The following is a 24,802-nucleotide window of genomic DNA, read 5'->3' as shown; positions in this document are numbered from 1 at the left end:
TCTGATCCCTGAAAACAAAAGGTAAAGACTTGTAAATTTAAGTTAACTCCATAAGTTTTCAAAATATTGTTGAATTCTTCTGGATTGTTTTTCACATAAAAGTACCAGACATACAATATCAGATTTCTAAATTACAAAAAAAAAAAAAGAAAAAAAAAAAGCTGAGTTGTACATATAATACCAAAAAAGAAAAAAAAGGCTACAAGGAGGAATACCAAAGGGCTAAAGATGTAGGTTTTCTTCTGATTTTTATTTTCCAAATTTTCTATACTGAACATTTTTTTTAGTCAAAACATTTAAAAAAATTTTTAAGCTATACCTCTACTGTAAAGAAGATACATTCTTCCATTTATTTCCACATAGTGTATCAGTACAGGATCCTGTATTGATAATATCTGTGCTATAGGATGTACTACAGTATCTAAAGAGACGCAGCAAGCATCAAATTTCCGTAGTAACTTGAGAGGAAACAAGAATCTGTAGAAATCTGCCACTACAGAGTACAGAAGAGACCCTGGAACAAGACTAACCTGAAGCCTTCCATCCAATGTTCTCTGTATGGTAACACACTTGCTAGGGTGAGCTCCATTTGTAGTTATAGCTGTTATTAAAGAATCCAATTCATCTTTTTTCTCCTTCAGCTTTTTAACTAAACTTTCAATTGCTCTTTTGGCGAATGTTTCACTCTCTCCACCTTGTCTATGGCACATCAAACTATGTACAATGCTCAGACAGGCATCATTACTTGTTGGTGTATTCGTAATAGACATATTGTCCATTTGTTAAAGTTATTTCTTTTAAATCAAATATGTCTCCAATTTCCGGAGCAATTTTGATCTTTCGGAGGCAGCGAAAAACAACAGTTAACGTTGCAAGGAAAATTGTTAGACATGTAGTATTCAGGATAATCTAAAAAAAAAAAAAGAGAGAGAGACAGATATCAGAACACATTTCATAAAGCAGATTCAATTACTTTGGAAAAGATGGAATTGCTTCAGTTGAGTCAAAGACTCAATGCACATAATTAAACGTGGTGCTTAGAGTTTTAAATGACTTAATTAAAATGTTGCCATTTTTGACATTCCCAAAATATTAAAGTTAGACCTTATTATTATAGAGGCATGTTCAATCAAGTCTTGTTGACTGTACTAGTCACCCTAAAGTAAAATCTTAACAGAACTTTCAAAATGGATTACTTCTGAAGAGCAGCACTTTAAAACATTCTTGATTAACAACTAGCTAAAGCTAAAAGTCAACCACTAATACACATGAAAAATTCGCCATCACCTGGCACCAAACGCTGTTTATCCATCAGCAACAGCCATCTGTGTTATGAGCCCACCGACAACAACAAAGAGATGAATAATTTTTAAATGGGCAAAGGATTCTAATACTCATTTCTCCAAAGAAGAATGGCCAATAAGCACATGAAAGATACTCAATATCATTCATCATTACTGAACTGCAAATCAAAACTACAAAGAGATACCACTTAACATTCATTAGGCTGGATAACTCTAAAGAATAGACAAAAAGCATTCATGAGAAAATGGAACCCTCATACACTGCCCGTGGGATTGCAAAATGGTACAGCCACCTTGGAAAAGGACTCTGACCATTCCTCAAAATGTTAAACACAAAGTTACCATATAATCCAGCAATCATACCCTCAGCAATTCCATCCAAAATTACCAAAAACCTATGTCCACACAAAAATATGTACATAAATGTTCATAGCAGTATCATTTCTAATAGCCAAAACAACTCAAATGCCCATCAACTGATGAATGTATAAATACATACAATGTAATATTATCTAGTCATAAAAAAGAATGAAGTACTGGTACATGCTTCAACATGGATGAACCTGGAAAACATGCTAAGCGAAAGTCACAGAAGGCCACTTGCTATATAACCCCATTTATATGAAACATCCAGAACAGGCAAAGCACCAAAAAAAAAAAAGTGGATTAGTGGTTGCCAAAGGTTTAGGGGGGGAGAGTGAGGAGTGATTGCTAATATGTATGGGGCTTCCTTTGTGTCAGTCGCTCAGCCCTGACTCTCTTCGACTCCATGAACTATATAGCATGCCAGGCTCCTCTGTCCATGGAATTCTCCAGCAAGAATACTGGAGTGAGTAACCATGTCCTTCTCCAGATCTTCCGAACCCAGGGATCGAACCCACATCTCCGGTGTCTCCTACACTGCAGGCAGATTCTTTACCACTGAGCCACTAGTCTTTTAGGAGTAATGAAAATGTTCTAAAATTGATACTTGTGGTGGCTGCATAACTCTGTCACTACAGGGAAAACCATCAAATCATACACCTTAAAAGGGAGACTTTTATAGTATGTGAATTAACACATCAACAAAGTTATTATTAAAAGAGACACCACTAAACTCCTCAGAAGATTTTACCCATAAAAGCAACAAGGTAAATTCCTTTCAAAAGAAATTAAAATATAGGAAATTAATATTCATTAAAAATTCATTCAACATCTATAACACAAACTAACTTATCTAACCTCAAAATCTCACGTGAAATAAGAAAAGGCCATCAGCCTAAGAACAAAGGCAACGAAGCAGGAGCAGAGGCTGTTCTCATGCCGGGTTGTTCTGCACGCGTTTGCTAATGTTGCTGTGTCCCATGCTTGTTTTACTTTTATTTTCTTTGGCTGTTTACTTGAATTTTAAAAACTCATTCTCCACTACCAAATTAATAAAACTAACTCATCAGTCTGCCAAAATCGATTCCTCTTCTGACAACCTTTACTTGCACAGCTTGCTGATGTGCTCAGTCATGGCCGACTCTGCGATCCCCTGGACTGTAGCCTGCCAGGTTCCTCTGTCCGTGCAATTTTCCAGGCAAGAATACAGGAGTGGGTTGCCATTTCCTTCTCCATGTACAGCTTGACCACCACTCAATTACCCAGCTCTGGAAAGCCTGGTAAATCATCTCTGACCTATCTGTCTCTGACCTCCCCTACATTCTCTCATAAAGTTACATGATTCTTTACCTTGGTCATTTCCACCAATTCCTATTCTATCAGACACTGATATAATTCTGGGCTTCCTTTAAATTTATATTACTTGATATTTAATACATACTCCCTCTTTTTGTTATCTATTTTATATAAACACCTAACCCAGGCAAACAGAAACACATTTTTCATGTATCTTTGATTACTAAGCTACTTGCCCACATTCAATAAATACATGCTGAAGGTGTACTTTTCAGATAACCAGAGATTACCTGCCTGGTGGGTTCTGAAGTTGAGAGATATGGATTAGAATCCCAAGTCTTACACTAAATAGTGGGACAGATTAAGTTACTTCAACTCTCTCTCCGAACCTGGATTAAAAGGAGAATATACAGAGCTCAAAGTGGAAAAATCTATATAAAGGTGTCTAGCACGTAACGCTGAGTAAAAAGGAGAACTTTCTGAATACCAAAATGTTTAATTGTTTTAAAGAGATTTTCCTACATTACGCATTTTTCTGCATTTTCTCTTATTAAAATTTGTCCAAGAAAATTTAGTAGGGCAGGAACAGCAGTAAACCACCCATCCAGGACTCATAACACAAAGGCATACAGGAGTCAGGCAAATTATATAAATGAATACAATGTGGCAGGTGTAAAGAAAAGTACTAGGCAAGCAAGTGCAAGTCCATCTAAAGTGAGCAGCCAATACTCCCAGCAGAAGTAGCATTTGAGTTGCCACATTTTCAAAGCCCATCTGTATGTCAAAAATAAGTACTGGCAACTTACTTGCAGGGAAAGGGGAGGAAGGAATGAGAAAGAGAAACTACTGTGGATGCCAAACCAAACACACCTTCAACTCAAATCTGTCCCAAGAGAACCATCAGTTTGAAAACTCAGAAAACCAACCTCATAACAATTTTAATTTCTAGACTGAAAGCTCTCAGGGACAGGGAGTAATACTTATCTTACTAATCATTATGTGCCCACAGGACATATAAGTGCTTCTTCTTATTAAACGAATGCAGTCATGTCCAGGCTATTTCTTTTGCCTAACAGTCCCATATCCAGTCCCACTTTATCTACTCGGTAAATTCCTAGCCACCTTTCAAAGTGCAGTGTAAATGTCTCAATGCCTCCAAGAGTTTCCCCTAACACACTGTCTCCTCTCACCGCAATCCTGAAGGAGAACTACTTCCCTGGTATGTTTACTGTGTGCCCTATTATATCACTTCACACCACTCTCAAAACCACACCCCAATTACAACTCAACACATTATATTGTAGTTATATGATTATGTATTTGCTTCACACCGTGTTGCCCAAGTTTAGAAAATGGCAGTACTTTCTCATCTTAGAAATTCCCAGTACAATGCCCTGTTCCTTTCATATACTAGGTAAATGCTTACAAGCTGACTATAGTTTAATTCAGTATCATTACCTTGCAACAAATTTGGAAGAATGCAAACACTTATGTCGCTGAATTCATTCTGACATTACATCCAAAAGACTTGTTCCACCTTATAATGTAATTAAGGATAAATTAAATTCAGATGACCATCATATCTACTACTGTGGGCAAGAATCCCTTAGAAGAAATGGAATAGCCCTCAGTCAACAAAAGTCCAAAATGCAGTGTGTGCATCTTGTGTGCGATCTCAAAAACGACAGAATGATCTCGATTCATTTCCAAGGCAAACCATTCAACATCACAGTAATCCAAGTCTATGCCTCAATCACTTATGCCAAAGAATCTGAAGTTGAAAGATCCTACGAAGACCTACAAGACATTTCGCAACCAACACCAAAAAAAAGTTGTTCTTTTCATCACACTGGAGTGCAAAAGTAGGAAGTCAAGAGACACCTGGAGTAGCAGGCAAGTTTGGCCTTGGAGTACAGAGTGAAGCAGGGCAAAGGATAACAGAGCTTTGCCAAGAGAACACACTGGTCATAGCAAACACCCTCTTTCAACAACACAAGAGAAAACTCTACACATGGACATCACCAGATGGTCAATATCAAAATCAGACTGATTATATTCTTTTCAGCCAAAGATGGAGAAGCTCTACACAGTAAGGAAAAAACAAGACCTGGAGTTGACTACGGCTCAGATCATGAGCTCCTTATTGCAAAATTCAGACCTAAACTGAAGAAAGTGGAGAAAACCACTAGGCCATTCAGGTATGATGTAAATCAAATCCCTGATAATTACAGTGGAGGTTGACCAACAGATTCAAGGGATTAGATCCGGTAGACAGAGTGCCTAAAGAACTATGGGTGGAGGTTTGTAACACTGTACAGGAGGTGATGACCAAAACCACCCCAAAGAAAAAGAAATGAAAGAAGGCAAAGTGGCTGTCTGACAAGACTTTACAAACAGTTGAGAAAAGAACAGAGGTGAAAGGCAGAGGACAAAGGGAAAGATATACCCAACTGATTGCAGAGTTTCAGAGAACAGCAAGGAAAGATCAGAAAGTCTTAAGTGAACAATGCAAAGAAATAGAGGGAAACAATAGAATGGGAAAGACAAGAGATCTCAAGAAAACTGGAGATACCAAGGGAACATTTCATGCAAAGATGGGCACAATAAAGGACAGAAACAGCAAAGACCTAACAAAAGCAGAAGAGATTAAGAAGACGTAGCAAGAATACACAGAAAAACTATACAAAAAAGATCTTAATGACCCAGATAACCACAATAGTGTGGTCAATCACCTAGAGTCAAACATTCTGGAGTGTGAAGTCAAGTGGGCCCTTCTAAGAAGTATTACTACAAATAAAGCTAGTGCAGGTGATGAAATGGCAGCTGAGCTATTTCAAATTCTAAAAGATGATGCTGTTAAAATGCTACACTCAATATGTCAGCAAATTTGGAAAACTCAGCCTTGGCCACAGGACTGGAAAAGGTCCGTGTTCATTCCAATCCTAAAGAACATTCTAACTATCATACAATTGCACTCATTTCACATGCTATGAAGGTAATTCTCCAAATCCTTTAAGCTAGGCTTCAGCAGCACATGAACTGAGAACTTACAGATGCACAAGCTGGATTTAGAAAAGACAGAGGAACCAGAGATCAAATTGCTAACATCTGTCGGATCATAGAAAGAGGAAGGGAATTCCAGAAAAATATCTACTACTGCTTCATTGACTATGCTGAAGTCTTTGACTATGTGGATCACAACAAACTGTGGAAAAATTCTTAAAGAGGTGAGAATATCACACCACTTTATCTGTCTCCAGAGAAACCTGAATTGAGGTCAAGAAGCAACAATTAGAACTGGACATGGAACAACAGACCAGTTCAAAATTGGGAAAGGAGTACATCAAGGATATACAATGTCACCCTGCTTATTTAACTTATATGCAGAGTACATCATGCAAAATGCCGAGCTGGATGAAGCACAAGCTGGAATCAAGACTGCCGGGAGAAATATCAATAACCTCAGATATGCAGATGATACCACTCTAACGGTAGGAAGTGAAGGGGAACTAAAGAGTCCCTTGATGAGAGTGAAAGAGGAGTAAAAAGCTGGCTTAAAATTCAACACTCAAAAACTAAGATCATAGCATCTGGTCCCATCAGTTCAGTTCAGTCGCTCAGTCGTGTCCGACTCTCTGCGACCCCATGAATCGCAGCACACCAGGCCTCCCTGTCCATCACCAACTCCCGGAGTTCACTGAGATTCACGTCCATCGAGTCAGTGATGCCATCCAGCCATCTCATCCTCTGTCATCCCCTTCTCCTCCTGCTCCCAATCCCTGCCAGCATCAGTCTTTTCCAATGAGTCAACTCTTCCCATGAAGTGGCCTAAGTACTGGAGTTTCAGCTTTAGCATCATTCCTTCCAAAGAACACCCAGGGCTAATCTCCTTTAGAATGGACTGGTTGGATTTCCTTGCAGTCCAAGGGACTCTCAAGAGTCTTCTCCAACAGCAAATAGATGGGGGAAAGTGAAAACAGTGACAGATTTTATTTTCTCAGGCTCCAAAATCACTGTGGACAGTGACTGCAGCCATGAAATTAAAAGATGCATGTTTCTTAGTGGGGGGGTGGGGCGAGGGGTGGTGTTAGCTATGATAAACCTAGACAGTGGATTAAAAAGCAGAGACATCACTTTGCCAAGAAAGGTCTGTATAGTCAAAGCTACGGTTTTTCCAGCAGTCATGTACAGATGTGAGAGCTGGACCATAAAGAAGGCTGAGCGCCAAGAATTGATGTTTTTGAACTGTGGTGCTGGAGAAAACACTTGAGAGTCCCTTGGACTGCAAGGAGACCAAACCAGTCAACCCTAAAGGAAATCAACCCCTAGTAGTCACTGCAAGGACAGATGCTAAAACTGAAGCACTAATAATCTGGCCACCTGATGTGAAGAATGGACTCACTGGAAAAGACCCTGATGCTGGGAAGATTGAGGGCAGGAGGAGAAGGAACAGAGAATGACATGGTTGGATGGCATGACTGACTCAATGGACATGAATTTGAGCAAATTCAGGGATATAGTGAACAACACGGAAGTGATCAACCTGGTGTGATGCAGTCAATGGGGCAGCAGCGTCAGATACGCTGAAAAACAACAACCAAGCACCTGAGTGCAACTATTTCATCACAATCTCACTATCAGATGTAACCACCTCTAAAATTTAAGCTATTTTTGGCCCTAACAGTATCTCAGAAAACGTTTTAATTGCACATTTCTCTGAAAAGTAGTAGAAATATTCCTATGACCACAAGTGTCTGAAACATAATAGGGGCATACAGGTGTTTTCCTAAATTAAACAGTTCTAGATTACAATTTTTTAAAGAGTGATATGGAATGACAGTAGACAAGAGCATTTAAGTGGTATAAACAAATGCACAGATTTTAACCAAAGTTCTAGTAGCATGACTGTAAGTTAACATCTCTCTAAATTCTCTAGTCTATAAAATGGAAACAGTATCTGCCTTGCCAAGTTTACAGACTGGCTATGGTAATCAAATGCAACAGTGTATACATCAAAGCAACCTGGGGACCATAAATTGGCCAATTCAACAAACACTGTATCCCCTCTGAACAAAGCACTTACAGATTCAGAAACAAGTAACAGGTAGTCAGAAAATGGTGCTCTACAAGAACATCCCATTTTTGTAACAATTTATATCACCTCATTAGCTATCCTGAAACAAATTTCTAACCTACTTAGGATTTTTAAAATAAACAATACCCTAATATAAAGGGGGGAAAAGATTAATATGTAATGCAGTATATATTTCAGTAAAAATGCTCAAGCATATCAACAAAATTAGAAAGTATAATCAAGAGGTTAGATGCTAGGACATATATGGTAAATCACCATAAACATGACAGCTATGAATTTAGACCTTCCAAGACAGGTATGTTGTTTTGACACAACGGCATTGTAGTCAGTGACATGGATTTTCCAAAATGTTAACTGCTGATAAAGTTCCAACAACTTCAGTTAAGAAACTGAATTAACAGGACTGACAGGTATACACTACTTTATATAAAATAGATAACTAGTAAGAACTGACTGTTCAGCACAGGGAACTCTATACAACACTCTGTAATGATCTATATGGGAAAAGAATCTAAAATAGAGTGTACATATGTACAACTGATTCACTTTGCTCTATAGCAGAAACATGACATTGTAAACCAACAATACTCCAATAAAAAGTAAACAAAAACAGAGAAACTTAATTCCCCAAAACTGAATATATATTAAGATGGAGCTAGGGTCCAGACTAATTGTTTTCCTTCTGCATGAATATTCTGGGCATTTGAAAGCACTGTGGAAAGCAAAGGATTCTTTACAGTCTCCCCATGCAGGATGCCATGCTCATTCCCCATGCACCAAAGTCCCTCCCACTAACTTCCACAACATCTCCTAAACAACAGTTGTTGTTGTTCAGTCCTTCAGTCGTGTCCAACTCTTTGTGACCCCATGGACTGCAGCACACCAGGCTTCCCTGTCCTTCACCATCTCCCAGAGTTTGCTCAAACTCATGTCCATGGAGTCAGTGATGCCATCCAACGATGTCATCTTCTGTCACCCCCTTCTCCTCCTGCCCTCAATCTTTCTCAACATCAGGGTCTTTTAAAATGAGTCAGCTCTTTGCATCAGGTGGCCAAAGTGTTGGAGTTTCAACATTTATTCCACTGAGAACCACTGACTGAGACAATCCAAACATATCATTATACTAAGTAACAGATGCCTAAAAGAGGTAGAAATTAAAGTGATCCGGAAATAGGAAAGCATGGAAAATCCACAAGTTAGCTAAGTCTTAGCATGATGTATCAGTCAAGCGAGGCTAGTCTATGTCACAGTGACACAGACTCCCCAAAATCAGCAGCCTAAAACAAAGCTTTGTTTTCTGCATAAACTAAACGTCAATCACAAATATATGCCCAGAATAGCAATGTTCATCTCTCACAGATTAGGCTAAGAAAGCTCCATTTCTACATGTCCTTAAATGACAGGGGGAAAGATCAGTTCAGTTCAGTTCGGTCGCTCAGTTGTGTCCAACTCTTTGCAACCCCATGGAGTGCAGCACGCCAGGCCTCCCTGTCCATCATCAACTCCCAGAGTTTACCCAAACTCATGTCCATTGAGTCGGTGATGCCATCCAACCATCTCATCCTCTGTTGTCCCCCTCTCCTCCCAACTTCAATCTTTCCCAGCATCAGGGTCTTTTTCAATGAGTCGGTTCTTCACGTCAGGTGGCCAAAGTATTGGAGTTTCAGCTTCAGCATCAGTCCTTCCAATGAACATTCAGGACTGATTTCCTTTAGGATGGACTGACTGATTGGATATCCTTGCAGTCCAAGGGACTCTCAAGAGTCTTCTCCAACAACACAGTTCAAAAGCATCAATTCTTCGGCGCTCAGCTTTCTTTATAGTCCAACTCTCACATCCATACATGACTACTGGAAAGACCACAGCCTTGACTAGATGGACCTTTGTTGGCAAAGTAATGTCTCTGCTTTTTAATATGCTGTCTAGGTTGTTCATAACTTTTCCTCCAAGGAGTAAGCGTCTTTTAATTTCAAGGCTGCAGTCACCATCTGCAGTGATTTTTGGAGCCCAAAAGAATAAAGTCAGTCACTGTTTCCCCATCTATTTCCCATGAAGTGATGGGACCAGATGCCATGATCTTTGTTTTCTGAATGTTGAGCTTTAAGCCAACTTTTTCACTCTCCTCTTTCACTTTCATCAAGAGGCTCTTTAGTTCTTCACTTTCTGCCATAAGGGTGGTGTGTCACCTGCATACCTGAGGTTACTGATATTTCTCCCGGCAATCTTGATTCCAGCTTGCACTTCATCCAGCCCAGCGTTTCTCATGATGTACTCTTCATATTAAGTTAAATAAGCAGGAGGAAAGATAGTATAACTCATACTCTGGCTTTTATTTTTTTTTTTTTTATACTCTGGCTTTTAAGGGCTGACTATTGCTTCTGCTCACACTTGATGGGCAATCATATGGCCGTGCCAGTGCTTCTCAACCAGAGCAACTCTGTCCTTCTAGGAACATTTGGAAATGTCTAGAGACATTTTTGACTGCCACAACTGGAATGGGGGAGATGGGGGCAGTGGCGGTGGTGGAGGGCAGAGTACTACTGGGTATCTAGTGGGTCGAGACCAGGGCTACTGCTAAACATCGTGCAATGCACAGTACAGCACCCCGTAAGAAAAATTTACCAAGCCCAAAATGTCAATAGGGCTGACAAACCCAGGCTGACAAACCCAGGACCAAGGCTAATTTCAAGGTCGGGGAGGGAGATAAAGAGAAATACAATATTACCAGGCACCAGAAGAGCCATGAGAATATTGATGAAATAGTACTACCACATGTGAGTAAGAATTTGCCAAGCTGAAGGAAAACCATAGGAAAAAGCAGAGGGACAGGAGTGTAGATGTTTCACCTTGAGCAGGTTTACAGTAGGAAGGGTAGGGGGAGGAGAAACAGCATTGGATCTGCATTAAAGAAAACCTTCGTGGCAGCAAGAAGATAGCTTTGCAAAGAGGAAAAGAAAACCAGTTAGGAGACAGTGATGAGTGGGCCTAGACTAGGGGCATGGGCAATGAAAACCAACAGGACACTTCTAGGCAGAACAAACGAGAATTTTTTTAGTCAGCTGCATACAAGGAGTGAAAAGAAAACAGTCAAAAGATGGCCCATTTCCTAGATAGGTTTACTGAAAGATGAATAAAAGATTTGAAAGTGGTTAAGTAACAAAATCAGCTTTAAATATGCTGTATTAACAGCCCATTAAAGATGTTAAGCCTATGTGAAAGTCTCTAACACACAGATATTAGATAGAGTCACTGTAATAGAACAACAATCCCATTGCAATGGGGTAATTAATGGGAAGCAGGAAGTCAGCAAATGGGACAGAGGTATGTTCTTACATCTACCTACTTTCTGTTTTGTCCGTAGCCTTGCTATTAAACATAAGGTGCCACCTGAAGTTGACCATAGATCTAGAAGCAACTCCATGAAGTATAAACCCACAATAATTAAAATACTCAGTAAAATCAAACAGGCTGAGTGCTGCCTGGAGAGGCTCTCATGGAGATTCATGAACTGTGATTAATGAATGCTGCCATTTTTTAATTTCTCAGAAGTCTGTTTACTTTTGGATGATTACATTTGTAAAACAAACACAGAGGCATATTTTCTAGAAGTTATACATATCTTAGTCAAGGATCAAGTATGGGAATATTTGAGAAACTGCTTAAGTTTAACAAGAAAAAAAAAACAGCCTAGCCTGGTGAAGTATCATTAGAAAGAATTCTAAACAAGCGTGCACCAGGGGTGGAGCGGGAGAGGGCGCAAGCTTAATTCAATTACCTGAAGACCCAAGTTACCTGAAGCACAAGTTACAGCCTAGACTGAGCCTCATCAAAATGAGGGCAGCTGGAGGAAAACCTCCAAGAGTACAAGGACTTATATGCACAGTATTAATTGGCTCAGAAGGTAAAGAATCTGCCCGCAATGCAGGAGACCCAGGTTCAATCCCTGCATCCGGAAGATCCCCTGGAAAAGGGCATGACAACCCACTCCATTCTTGCCTGGAAAATCCCATGGACAGAGGAACCTGGCAGGCTACAGTCCATGGGTCACCAAGTGTTGGACACAACTGAGTGACTAACACTTTTCAATGATTATAAAGATTTAAGATAAGAATAATACAAAGAAACAAAAAGAACATTTTTGTGATAACTTTTAAGATGAACTACAAGGGACAAATTTTAAAATGTTTGCTGTTCACCCTCTGGGCTTAGGTTTAAATGTCATACTGGTATACCAATTTCCTAAATAATTTAATAATTAATAATCTTATTGTAAAATTAAGTTTTCTGAATGAATATATTAAAAGTTGCTAAAAGAAGTATCAATAAAGTCCTCTAGTTGACATGTTTTTTGTCTGCCAGCATATATTTTCCTTTCTGTAACAGTACTCTGATTTCCCAAGGAGAATCTACCTGGGAAGGTAGGATAATCCCACTTGTGCCTAACCAGAGTCACCTCCATGGCATATCAGCCGTTTCAAAAATGGGAGAGGACCCAAGTCAGGCTAACGACAGCTCTAGGACTTCTGTTGGAACTACAGAAAAAATTTAAAAAGGCCTTTCTTTGCTGGACCTGAACTTGAAGCTGGGAGTAGTCAGTCTGGAGCCTGCCTGCCTGCTAAGTCACTGCAGTCGTGTCTGACTCTTTGAAACCACAAGGACTGTAACCCACCAGGCTCCTCTGTCCTTGGGATTCTCCAGGCAAGAATACTGGAGTGGGTTTCCATTTCCTACTCCAGGGGATCTTCTTGATCCAGGGATCAAACCCACTTTTTTTATGTCTCCTGCACTGGCTGATGGATTCCTTACCACTAGCACCACCTGGGACCCTGCCTGAGACTTAAACTAACCGAAAGGGAAGCACAACCAGAAGACAGAATCCTGATGACACTGGCTCCTTGTGATCCCAGATCCAGCACTCGGAGCCCAGCTCTGATTCAGACCAAATCAATGAATTCCCTTTTCACTTGACTGCAACATATTTCCCAAATTAACTGAACAAAAATTGACTTGAGGACCTACTGTATAGCACAGAAAACTATACTCAATATTTTATGATAATTTATAAGTAAAAAAGACCTGAAAAAAAAATATGTATCTGAATCACTGCACTGTCCACTTGAAACTAACACGATATTGTAAATCAACTCTATGCTTCAATTTTTTTTTAAACTGAGTTAATAACATTCTCAGAGATAAGAGTAATATAATACAAACCACATATATCAACAATAATAACCAATAATTTTGTCAGTAACACAGATAACGAGTTACTTTAAAATAGCAGTTGCCAAACTGGTCTCCAGTCCACTTACTTACATGCTTAATTATTGAGAATTCCAAACAACCTTTGTTTACATGAGTTACACCTATTAATATTTACCATATCACAAATTAAAAATGTTTACTCTATCCAATTAACTGAATAAACCCATTACATATTAATATAAATGTTATGAAAAATAAGTATTTTCTTAAACAAAAAACTCAATATTCAGAATGACATCATTTTTGTTTTGGCAAATTTCTTTAATGTCTAGCTTAAGAGAAGACAGCTGGATTCTCATAAGTGCTGCTGCATTCAATCTATTGTGATGTTTAATGTTTATGAAGAAAATACACCTTACACAGATAAGTAAGTAATTGGAAAAGACAGGAATATTTTAATGGCCCTTTTATATAATGATGGCTGTTCATCTTTTATTCAACGCAAAATGCAACAAATGGCAATTCCTAAAAGTTAGTTGCAATGTGGAATCTGAAACTATCAGTGAATTTCTTGGCTCTGTTACACAAAAATCCACTGGTCCATATTACCCTTTGAATGGCTCTCCTACCCACACATGATTTGTAACATCATGCATTGGTCATCCAGAAAATACTGGTTCAATGAGTTATACAGACCTTCCCAGGGTTGACACATTTCTTATAGAATATATTTTTTAAAATCACATTCTTAAATATCACCACCAATCTCATCAGAAAAATCTTTTAAGTATGGGGAAGCTGGCAAGCCCACGGTGACAGGTACACGTTTTCCAGAAATCTAATTTTCACTTAAAAGACTAGATTCTTATCACTGGTAGCAACCAGTTATTATCCTTGAATGGCAGGCTCATTTCACTCACTTTCAAGGAAAATGCCTGCCAAATATCCAAGTCTAAGTACTGACAGTTTATTATTTTTTTAAGTAAAAATAAAAGTGGTGTTCCATTTAAAAAGTGGCGAGTGGTTTTCCTAGAGATGAACTTTGTACATAGATGTGCAGAAAAACTTTATGCACACCTCAATTTTTTAAATATTTATTTATTGTTGTTGTTTAGTGGCTAAATTATGTCCGACTGTTTGCGACCCCATGGACTGTAGCCCCACCAGGCTCCTGTGTCCGTGGGATTTCTCCAACAAGAATACTGGAGTGGGTTGCCATTTCCTTCTCCTGGGGATCTTGCCCACCCAGGGATTGAATTCTATAGTCTCCTACATTGGAAGGCGGATTCTTTATCACTGACCCACCAGGGAAGCTCAATTTATTAACTTATTTAACATTTATGTGGCTGTGTTGGGTCTTAGTTGCGTCATGCAGGATCTGCTGCAGTGAACAGACTTGTGGTGCGTGGGCTCAGCAGCCACAGCAGGTGGGTTTTACTTGCTCTGTGCACAGCACGCAGCACGGTGGATTTTAGTTTCCTCTCCAGGGAATCGAACCCGTGTCCCCTGCAGTGCAAGGCAGATTTTTAACCAGTGAACCACCAGGGAAGTCTCCACACATTTATTTAATCATACTGAAAAGACATGCACTCCACGGTAGAGATTTTAAAAATTAAAACATTTTACTGCTTTACCAAGGAAATTTTTAAGTGAAATTGGCATTTTTTTTTCAAATGCTTAACATGTGTTTGGTACCACTGCCTTGATTCAAACTAAGGTGCCAGAAGTTTACCCACCACCGCTTCCTCATGATCAGTGCAAATGCCAACACAGCAACAGTGCACATAATGTCTGTTTTATTATAAGAATGATTTTGGTTTCATGAGCCCCTAGAAGGGACATGGAGATCCCCGGGAGTCTGTCAATCACACTTTGGAAAACACTGTTTTAAAAGATTGTAAAGTAGGGTGGATTTTAATAACTGGAAACTGAAAAATACATTTCATAAAACCTCATAATTGAAGACTATCAAGTCATCAAGCTTATTCTTTCAAACAGGGGCTATATCAGAATTCCCGCAGGTCACACCAGCCCTACTAAATCTATACTGAGTGGGGCCCTAACTTTAAAAGCACCCAGAGTCTGAGGTGCTATCAATTTCACAAAGCACTGATGTCGTCTGTACTAGTCTACATGCTTCACTTTACAAATTACCAGAAAGACAGTGGAACAAACTGCAATGTCACGGATATATGAAACTAGTAAAAAGACTAATTACATAGAAATTGTGCCATTTTTCTTATTATTAGCCAGCTGCTTGATTTCAACATCTGTACACATAAAATTCTTCCTTCATCTAGTTTTGGTAGACCTGTATGACATAGATGCACTGAGTGTTACTTTAAACAATAATTCCTCTTTATCTCATCACATTAAGCACTACTTTCAGTTGTCCTCTCATCAGATGATTCAATTATTACAAAGACTGGCCACCTACTGATATCAGATGCTCCAGAATTCACTAGTGAATACCACAGATAAACAACCTTAACCCAGTCTTACATTGAGAAATACATTTTGAAAAATGTAAAAGATCTGAATTACACACATTCATCTACATTAAGATTTAAAAAAATTATACCTTACTCATACCAAAGACAAATATTCAGCAGAAGTCCTTTTTTTTTTTTTTAACATCATAAAGAAGATTGGGGTTTGATGAATTTTAAGTAAATTACTCCAGTGCATCAAGGACTGCAAAACAAAGCTTATACTGCATCAAAACAGATGAAGCAACGAAGATAAGCATACTAACATATCCAAACACTTTAAAATCAAGAGGTTCTTTTATTTATTTTTTAAACAATATAGACTCCCATGCCTCCTCCACTCCATTCTCATCCTGAATCCGTGTGTTTGGGGGATGGGACGTACAGCAGGGACAGAGAATATCCTGTTTTATTTTTTTAAATAGCTCGTCCAGATGCAACTACTGGCAAACCAGCACTTGTGAACTACTTCAGGTAATGTAAATGGAGAACTGATCATGCTCTCCTGGATGATCTCTAAAAAACTGCTAATGGGGCTTCCCTGATGGCCCAGTAGTTAAATAAGAATCCGCCTTGCAATGCAGGGAACACTGGTTTGACCCCTGATCCAGGAAGATCCCACAAGCTGCAGGGCAACTAAGCCCATGTGCCGCTGCTACTGAAGCCCAGGCCTAGAGCCTGAGCTCAGCCACAAGAGGAGCCCCGGCCACGAGAAGCCCTTGCACTACAACCAGAGAAGGCCTGGGCCCCGCAACAAAGACCCAGCGCAGCCAAAACTAAATAATTCATTTTTTTAAAAGAAGAACTCACTAGTTGGGCTTGTTGAACAACCGTCTCATAGTGTGTAAGTTAACCTCTGACAGTAAAATCTAAATCAATGCAACTCCCTCCTCAGGAACCAATGAAGTGACCAGTTAATTGTTGCCTACAAAATACAATGGTTTCCAAGCAGATCAACCCCCTATGAAGACCAAATTCCCACTGGGAGTTTAGATGCAAAGTTCAGCACCTAACCCAAGTCATTAGTCTTTAAAAGGAGCCCAAGTAAGCATTTTAGAATATGTTAAAATATCAACTTCCTATTTAGGATAGCAATGATAAACCAACTTCTCAGCAGGGGAAATAAATACAGCTTCCTAAAACTTGCTACCAGACAAATCAAATGAATTGAAAAATGAAGAAAGGTTCAAACAGGAGACAGAGGGACAGACTTGGAAGCAAAAGAAATACGGCAATACCTTCAAGGAACCATGTGAATGTGTATATCCCTGTATTAAAGAATGTAAAGCTGACACAGTGAAACAGTTAAAAAATTTAAAAAAGAAGTCAGAGGACCCTGTAGCTCAACCATTTTGGAACTCTGATCTGGCTGCAACCCAAGCCAACTGAGTCACAATTTCTGGAAGTGCGATCCAGCCATCAGTATTTTGCAAAACTCCCCAAGAGACATCAAAACACAACCAAGGTTGAGAATCACTGCCTTAAACCTTAAGAGTAAAAACAACAACAACAACAACAACAAGATGAACGACACACAGTAACAAGTTTTCCAAAATGCAAACAATTCTCATTTAAAATGTAAATAATGAAGTATAGACTTTAAATTTAAAGGTATTTAGAATTATCACCAACTTTAAATTAAGATGTAAAAACAGACTCTTTACAGTATGTAGTAGCTATCTGACCTATGATATAATTCACAATAGTAAATAATCAAAACTTAAGTTTTAAGATTCTAATGAGCTACCATCTCAGTTCTACATAGGTAAGTGCTACCCTAGTTTTTATCCACTCTCACGGTTAAAACAAATTTTCCTGGATGCCAAGTACACCATGTAATAGTGTCAAGGTGACACAACCTAAAATACTTTGTTCCTGAGAAGCTGGAATTTAGCCACATTTCCTATCACCAAAATTACACATTTTAGGATGAGGGGGAAAAAAATCCAAAAACTCTAAATATGACTCATTACTAAGCATATGTTTTGGCATATTATCTGTGCTAACAGTACTGAAAGTTGCTCAAATGAATAATATCTAGACATATTTGTCAACTGCTTGAATTTCTCTTTTCTTTTTTGATGTTTTTTTAATTTCTCTTTTTAAAACAATTAAATCTTCATCAACTGTGGAGCAAAAAATCCAAAATTTAATAATTTAACAAAATGGTATTAAATTCTGGTTTAGGTTTATCTAACTCCTTTAACTTTGGTGTAGAAAACAATGAAATCAATTGAAACCATTTCCATCAGATTAGTTTTACACATAATAGTCACTTTTAATCATCACTAAAGCAAAACAAAAATTTCTGCCTAACTACACAATCTTGTAGGGTACAAAAATAAAGGAAATCCAAACATGTACAAAGAGCACTGAAATGACTAACATATTCACTGAATGAAAAAAACTGGGGGAAAAAAAAGAAAGAAGCATAAGCTAGAGGGGGACACAATAGAACTAAGTTTACACATAAGAAAAATAATGTATGTTCTCACCAAAATGGACAAAATTTTAGATGAGACTAAATATGCATTTTACATATAATGAGGCAGATCCTGTAGGGTTAACTGCCCTAGTAGAGGCTTCAGCAATTCACGGCTCAATTAGAACAGTGTCTAATGATGTTACTATAACACCAGCTCAATCAGAAAAAAAAACAACTTCCAAGCCAGAGAGCTGGAGTGTGACTGGACAGCATAAATTAGTTTAACACTTGGGCAAGGGGTGGGGGGTGGAGGGGAGGATCTGAAGGGGAATGCAGAAAAATAAATTAACACACAAATAGTGAAACAGCTCAACTAAAATGTAGCTAAAGAAAGTGAAGCACAGGTTTTTATAAGCAAATAAGACTTGCTGCTTCCCAGTATAAGCAGAATTGCTTCGAACAGCAAAGCCACCGAAAAAGGTCAATGATGCACGTAAAACTTATTTCAAAAAACTTCACAGTGACTTTCTCAGCACAGGTTTTCATTAAATCTGAAACCGCCTTGCAGTTTTTTCTAAGCTTAAGATATACAACCAAGGAACTTAACTAAACAAAGAAGTTTCTACACAGGCATTTAATTAAAAAATTAAGATGCAATATCTCTTTAAAGCAAGTTCCCCCCAAACCTGGAAAGCAAAGAAAAAGCCACTTCTATTAACAGATTCACAAAATGTTATATCAATTTTCTCTATAAAGGGTTTTAGTTTTAACTCCAACAACTTAAACCTACATAATTCATCACCACCCTTAGACCTAAACAGACTCCAAATTTTAAACACCTGGCCTACCTTTATTATATTTGTACTGTAACAAACCCAAAGTAAAACCGTAAAATTAAGGAAGAAACATTAATTTAAAAAATCATACTTTAAGATGATAATGGTATCAATCATTTACAACTTGAAATGTCAAATACTACTCATATCCGAACTTTCCAAAAGAGAAAATAAATCCTTTAGCAGAAAAAGAAAAGCTGCACACTAGCACTCCCCAAGCTGAAATAAATTTGGTCTAAGCACAACACAGCAAAGACAACGTGTGAAAACTGCAATAAAAATTACTGAAATGCAATTGACTAAATCTAGTAAAGTTCGTAAAGGTATTTATTTCTGTATTTTCTATTAGGACTAAATAGTTTCTACCAGAAAAAAAGTACTGAACCTTCTTTTTAAGCACTCTGAAACTGAAAGGATGCTAAGTCTTGCAAAAGTCAAAGGTTGTTAAAATCAGCCAAGACAACGTGCTTTTAGAAAGTCAATTCAGACTAATTAAAATGACTCCCCATTATATTTACTATTCCTAAATAAACTAGCAGTTTCACCTTTAAACTACAGCCTAAAAACTAAAGGCATCAAAAAACTAAATTCAAAATAAACTATTTGGAAACAGGCACATATACTTATTTTCAAAAATTTTACTACGGTTTTCTAGGGGGAAATATTAATAATCATCAATTTTCAGTAGAGTTTTATTTTTTTAAACCTCTCTATATTGCACCCCCACCCCCCCAAAAAAATCTTTCAAGTTAACGAAACACACCCACTTCTTCGAAAATCTCAAACTCAGCTTGAGAAATCACAAGAGCAGTTTGGGGCTTGAGATGGAGCCACCGCCCTACACAGCCTACACCGATTTCACGCTCGGTACTTGCAGTCGGAGCCATAAAATAAGTTGGCTCTTATTCTTCATTACGAGTGCGGGGCGGGGGGGTGGAAGCGGGCTGGTCAGTTAGGTGCTAATAATGTTTCCTGCACGCCGCCATCACCCACGGTACTCAAAAAAGTAAAGTCAACAAACCAAAGCCAGAAACACGAACTGGAGTGACACAACCAGGAAGAGAAAATAAGGGACAAAGAAAAAAAAAACAACTGCTCGAGAAAAGAAATGAAGAGAGACCATTCACAACTTTCATTCAGACCGAAGGCAGCCCGCTCCCGCCGGGGCCGACACGCTCCGCCGTGAGGGACGGGGGAACTACCTCAGAACAACAAAGAGCGGCGACGGCCGCGGCAGCACGCCCAGCGCGGGCTCCACTCGGTTCCGCCGCGGACCCCGCGGGCAGCTCGGGGCCGCAGGACCGACTCCGGAGCCCGAGAGATGCGAGGCGCCGCGGCCCGGCTCGGCCCGGCCCGGCCCGTCAGGCGGCCGCGCCGGCTCTCCGGGCCGGGCCCGCCGGCTTCCCGCGCGCGCTCCCCGCCGCCGCCGGGAGCCCGCCGCGGGGCGGGGAAGCCGCGGGCGGGGGCGCGCGGGCCCAGCCCGGGAGAAGAGGAGGGGGACATGGCGCGTTACCTGGGCCCGGGCGACGGCGAGGGGCTTCCGCTCTCCCGCCGCGGCTCGTCCCTCCGCCCGGCGGGCTCCGGCGCGCTCCTCGCCCCGCGCCCCGAGGCGTCCGGGCCAGGCCGCCCGCTCCTCGGCGCCGCGCCCCTGCCCGCGCGGGCCGGGCCGCCTCCGAGCTCCCGGGCCGCCCCGCGGCAGGGCCGGGGCAGGGGGATTGCCCCTCTCTCGGGGCGCCCGGCTCCCCTCACCCGCTCCCGCGCCTTTGGGCGGCCGCGGAGCCGAGGGGAGGGCGGGAAGGGAGCCTCCGGAGGACAGCGGGCGCCTACGAACGCGGGCTCCGCCACTCGAGCCGCTCCGTTACCGCGGCGGTGGCGGCGGCGACGACGACCAGGGCCGTGTTGTTGCTGCCAACTTGTCGGGAGGACACTGAGCATGCGCGCGCGGAGACCACATCCGGGTAATTTCAGGGTTTGGCCCTCTTCTCCCCCCGCTCCCCGCCTCCCCGCGCTGCTTTCCTTTCTCTTCGCTGCCCCCGCCCCGCACCCCTCGCCGGAGTGTCGGGAGGGTCGCTCTGCGCAGGCGCCCGCTGGCCAGTGCCGGCGGCCGGGAGCTCCGAATCCCGGCCTGGTCCTGGGCCCCGGCGGGGTGCGCTGCCCGCAAAGATCGCGGGAGCGGCTGCGCCCTGGGCGTCCCTTTGCCACAAAGTACCCAAACAGCGCGGGAGAGCTCGGCGTGTTAGTGGGTTTCTAGTAAGTTTATAAACAACGATCAGGAGGGCCTCGTTTTTTTGTTTTGTTTTTGTTTTGTTTTTTTTGAGGACCTGCGTGGCCGCAAAAAAATGAGACTTTTTAACAGCTTTGCTTTGGGGAGAACGTAGCTGTAGCGGGTTATTTGGGAAAGAAACTGGAGTGACCGTACCTTCCCTCTCCGCCATTCCTGGGTCCCTGGATCCAGAGGTGTTTAAACTCACGAGATGCCTTCTTCGGTTGAGGAGGACAAATCATGGAACCACAGATTTGAGAACCTGAACAGGTATTGAAATTCCTGAATGGTTCCTGTTGGAAGAGGTATAGGCGAAACCTCGGAGTTGGATGGGACTTTCGGGCCCTACAGCACACCTGTTAAGTAGGTTACCTGCTGGGTAAAGGAAAGATGTAAACTCCACTTCTGACCTTATACTTGTGCTTTTTGAAAAGTTTACAAGATGAATGCATTTACTCGATGTTTTTAAAGTTTCAGAAAACACATACTATTTACATATATATTTTTTTCTCACCAACCAGGAAATATTTCTGTTGAGGGTCCCACCAAGATTACTATCGGAAAGGAAGTCTTGTCGCTCAGAATCTGTCTTCTCCCCCAACCAAGTTTTACTCCCAGGCCCCTAACCCCATCCTGTGCTCTTTCCTTTTCTGCCCAACAGCCTCTAAAACTGTCGTCTTCAAACTGGTGTTCCCTGGGCTTTATGAAGACTTTCCAAGACTAGTTTTAAGGTGTTCATTTCCAGACGCCTCACTAGCGTGTGTTCTATGGTCTAAAACTGCTCAGTTTGGGACTTTCCTGGCCATCCAGTGGTTAAGCCTCCAGGACACAGGTTCAATTCCTGGTGAGGGAACTAAGATCCTGCATGCGACCAGATTTTTTTTTATTATTAATTGTTCAGCTTAAGAAAGCATCTGAAGACACAGCATCCCCTTTCAAAACTGTTCAACTCCCACCATACAAACCCAAGTAAAAACTCACCCATTACTCAGACGCATAGATGCAAGATGTAGAAAACCTCTAGGACAATTCAGAGGAACGTTCAGAAAAATTTGTGTCCTGCTGAAAAGTGACTCAGAACAAATGGGTTATAAGTTGTACAAGTCAGGTGGCTTCCAGTTCTTTGCTATCAACAGCACTGAAGGAAAGTTTACGTGACTTGATAACAGATCACCGTGTGACTCTTGGGCAGTATACTTGGAAGAACTTAGAGAACGAGTAATATTGCTAAATCTAAACTTCTTCTTTTCCTATCTCTAGTAGTTATCTGTACACATGCATCTTGTCACCTTTGCCGTACTCTATTGGAAGCAAATCACCAGTCCCACCCCCATCCAAGGGAAAGAGACCACACCGGCATGTATTCCTGGAGGCCAGATCCTGTGGGGCCACATTAGAGTCTGTCTGTTCACTCATGCAAGGGACAGTTCCTATAAGCTCAACCTCCCCAGAATTTCTTCGGATTCCTTTCAGGTCCTGGTTTAAGGAAAACCTGACTTCCCTGGGGCACCATTTCCCCTTCCCCCTCAATAGTAGGTCCTGTTTTTTCACCCGTGAGCCTCCTAGACTGGCCTTGGAGGTGAGGTAAGCATCCTGCTTGCACTGGCACCGTGTTTCTAGACCATCCTCTCTCTTCCCGATTCACCTGCAGCTTTAAGTCTTGTCATCCAGTGTCCCTCATCCTTGCTCACATTCCCCCTCATTTTTTTCATCATTTGCTCTCATCAGGCCCTCCAACACCATTTCAGTCCTAATCCCAGGCAGTTATCCTATAGCATGTATACTCCGACGATCATCCACCTTCCCTAACCTCTCAGTTCCTTGACCTCTCCTCCGAGGATCTAGTCCTACCCTCACTGTGCCTCTCGTTCCCTTGGCATAATCACGGGAGCCTCGTCAAACTTGGCAACTTTCTTCATCATCACAATTTCAAACACCTCTCTCTGAACACTACCTCCCGTTTCCATATTTCCCTGTAGTACTCTAACCCCAATAGTTCTGCAACCCACTTACCACTCTTTCCCATCCTTAAAAGTGAGTCGCTCAGTCACTCGCTCACTCTTTGAGACCCCATGGACTATACAGTCCATGGAATTCTCCAGGCCAGAATAGTGGAGTGGGTAGCCATTCCCTTCTTCAGGGGGTCTTCCCAACCCAGGGATTGAACCCAGGTCTCCCGCATTGCAGGCAGACTCTTTACCAGCTGAGCCAGTCCCGTCCTTGACCAACTTAAATCCTGGCCAGTCATCCCACAGTCGCTCTCTTGCACACACTCTCAACCCTCTCCCCTCTTCCCACCTCATCGTGCTTACTGGGCAAAACCACAGCCCTGAATCAAGCCCGCTCTCCATCTGTTTCATGTCGGCCCTGTGCATCTGACTGTGGCTAAAGAACACAGTCACTAACCGGCTTCACTTTGATTTCATCACCGTGAACTGCACATGGGCCTTTAGTGCTTGCTGCCCAGGAATCCTCCTTCCCTCCTCCGTTCTTCTAGATGTCAGACCTTCTCTGTCCTCCAATCTGTACCCTCTTCCCTCCCATCCTCACTGATTCACGACCTTGCTTCCTATTCCACTGAGAACGTTGAACCAATGACACAAAAACTTCCACAGAATCTCGCTGTCTCATCTACCCATAAACCTCATGCTAGCCTCTGTAACCTCTTCTCCACCCTCCCTTCCATTATACAGGTGAATTTTCCATGCTCCGAACTAAAGCTAGTGCCCTCGCTAAAGGCAGGAGACCTCAATATTTGTCTTGTTTGATCAAGATTATCACCATGACTCCACCATTGTCCCCCCTCCTCTTTTATCAGTGTTTCCCTCTCTACTGGCTGATTCCCATAAGCTTATAAACAGCTCTTATTTCTCCAGTCCTACAAAATCTTCTATTTGATTCACTTCCACTAGCAATAACCTTCCCATTTTTCTGCTTCCTTTACAACAAAACTCCTAAGAGTTTCCTGTGCTTTCTCTTGTTCTTCTCCCACTCTAGAGCAATATAACATATACCATATGGTACAATTAGTATAAAGATCAAAAGCATGCCAAATATAATGTGTATGTTACGACTGTACACATGTGTAATAGATTCACATCAACACACATGAGATTACATATGTGTGTATTTTATGTTTTGAGCCAAGAGGGTCTCCCACACGCTCTTAAACCCCCTCCATTCATGCTTTCATCCTTATCACCGTATCAAAACTGTTCTTATTGAGGTCAACAGTGAACTTCACATTGCCTAAGTCCAATGACCTGTTCTCAACTATCATCTTAAATTGACCTGTCTGTAACAGCTGACACACCTAACCACTTGATTCACCTTTAAAAAAAAAAAAAACAAAACCTGCCCCCTCTTGCTTCTCCTCATCACTTCATCAGAACCTTCATTCCCTGACTTCTTTCTTTTTTGTTGATTCTGTCTCTTCTCCCAGACCTCATAATGGCCCAGGGCTCATTCTTTGGATTTCTTTTGTTTTATCTACTCACATTTCCCTGGTGATCTAATCGGGTCTCCT

The 24,802-nt window shown here is 41.1% G+C and overlaps 1 protein-coding gene across 1 annotated transcript in view; it reads right to left on the bottom strand.

Annotated features, from left to right (window-relative positions):
• Positions 1-20,944, bottom strand: part of SMAD4 (SMAD family member 4) — a 57,635-nt gene extending 36,691 nt beyond the window's left edge. The window contains exons 1-2 of the mRNA XM_070361833.1: positions 20,527-20,944; positions 531-909 (exon numbers count right to left, since the gene is read on the bottom strand). Coding sequence (XP_070217934.1) covers positions 531-779 — 249 coding nt within the window. The 5' untranslated portion in view covers positions 780-909; positions 20,527-20,944. The remainder of the gene's footprint in view (positions 1-530; positions 910-20,526) is intronic.
• Between the last annotated feature and the right edge of the window lie 3,858 nt (positions 20,945-24,802).

Source organism: Bos mutus, chromosome 24 (genome assembly GCF_027580195.1).
Source record: "Bos mutus isolate GX-2022 chromosome 24, NWIPB_WYAK_1.1, whole genome shotgun sequence".
NCBI lineage: Eukaryota > Metazoa > Chordata > Mammalia > Artiodactyla > Bovidae > Bos > Bos mutus.
Note: the sequence above shows the minus strand (reverse complement) of the source record. Positions and strands in the feature narration are given on the sequence as shown.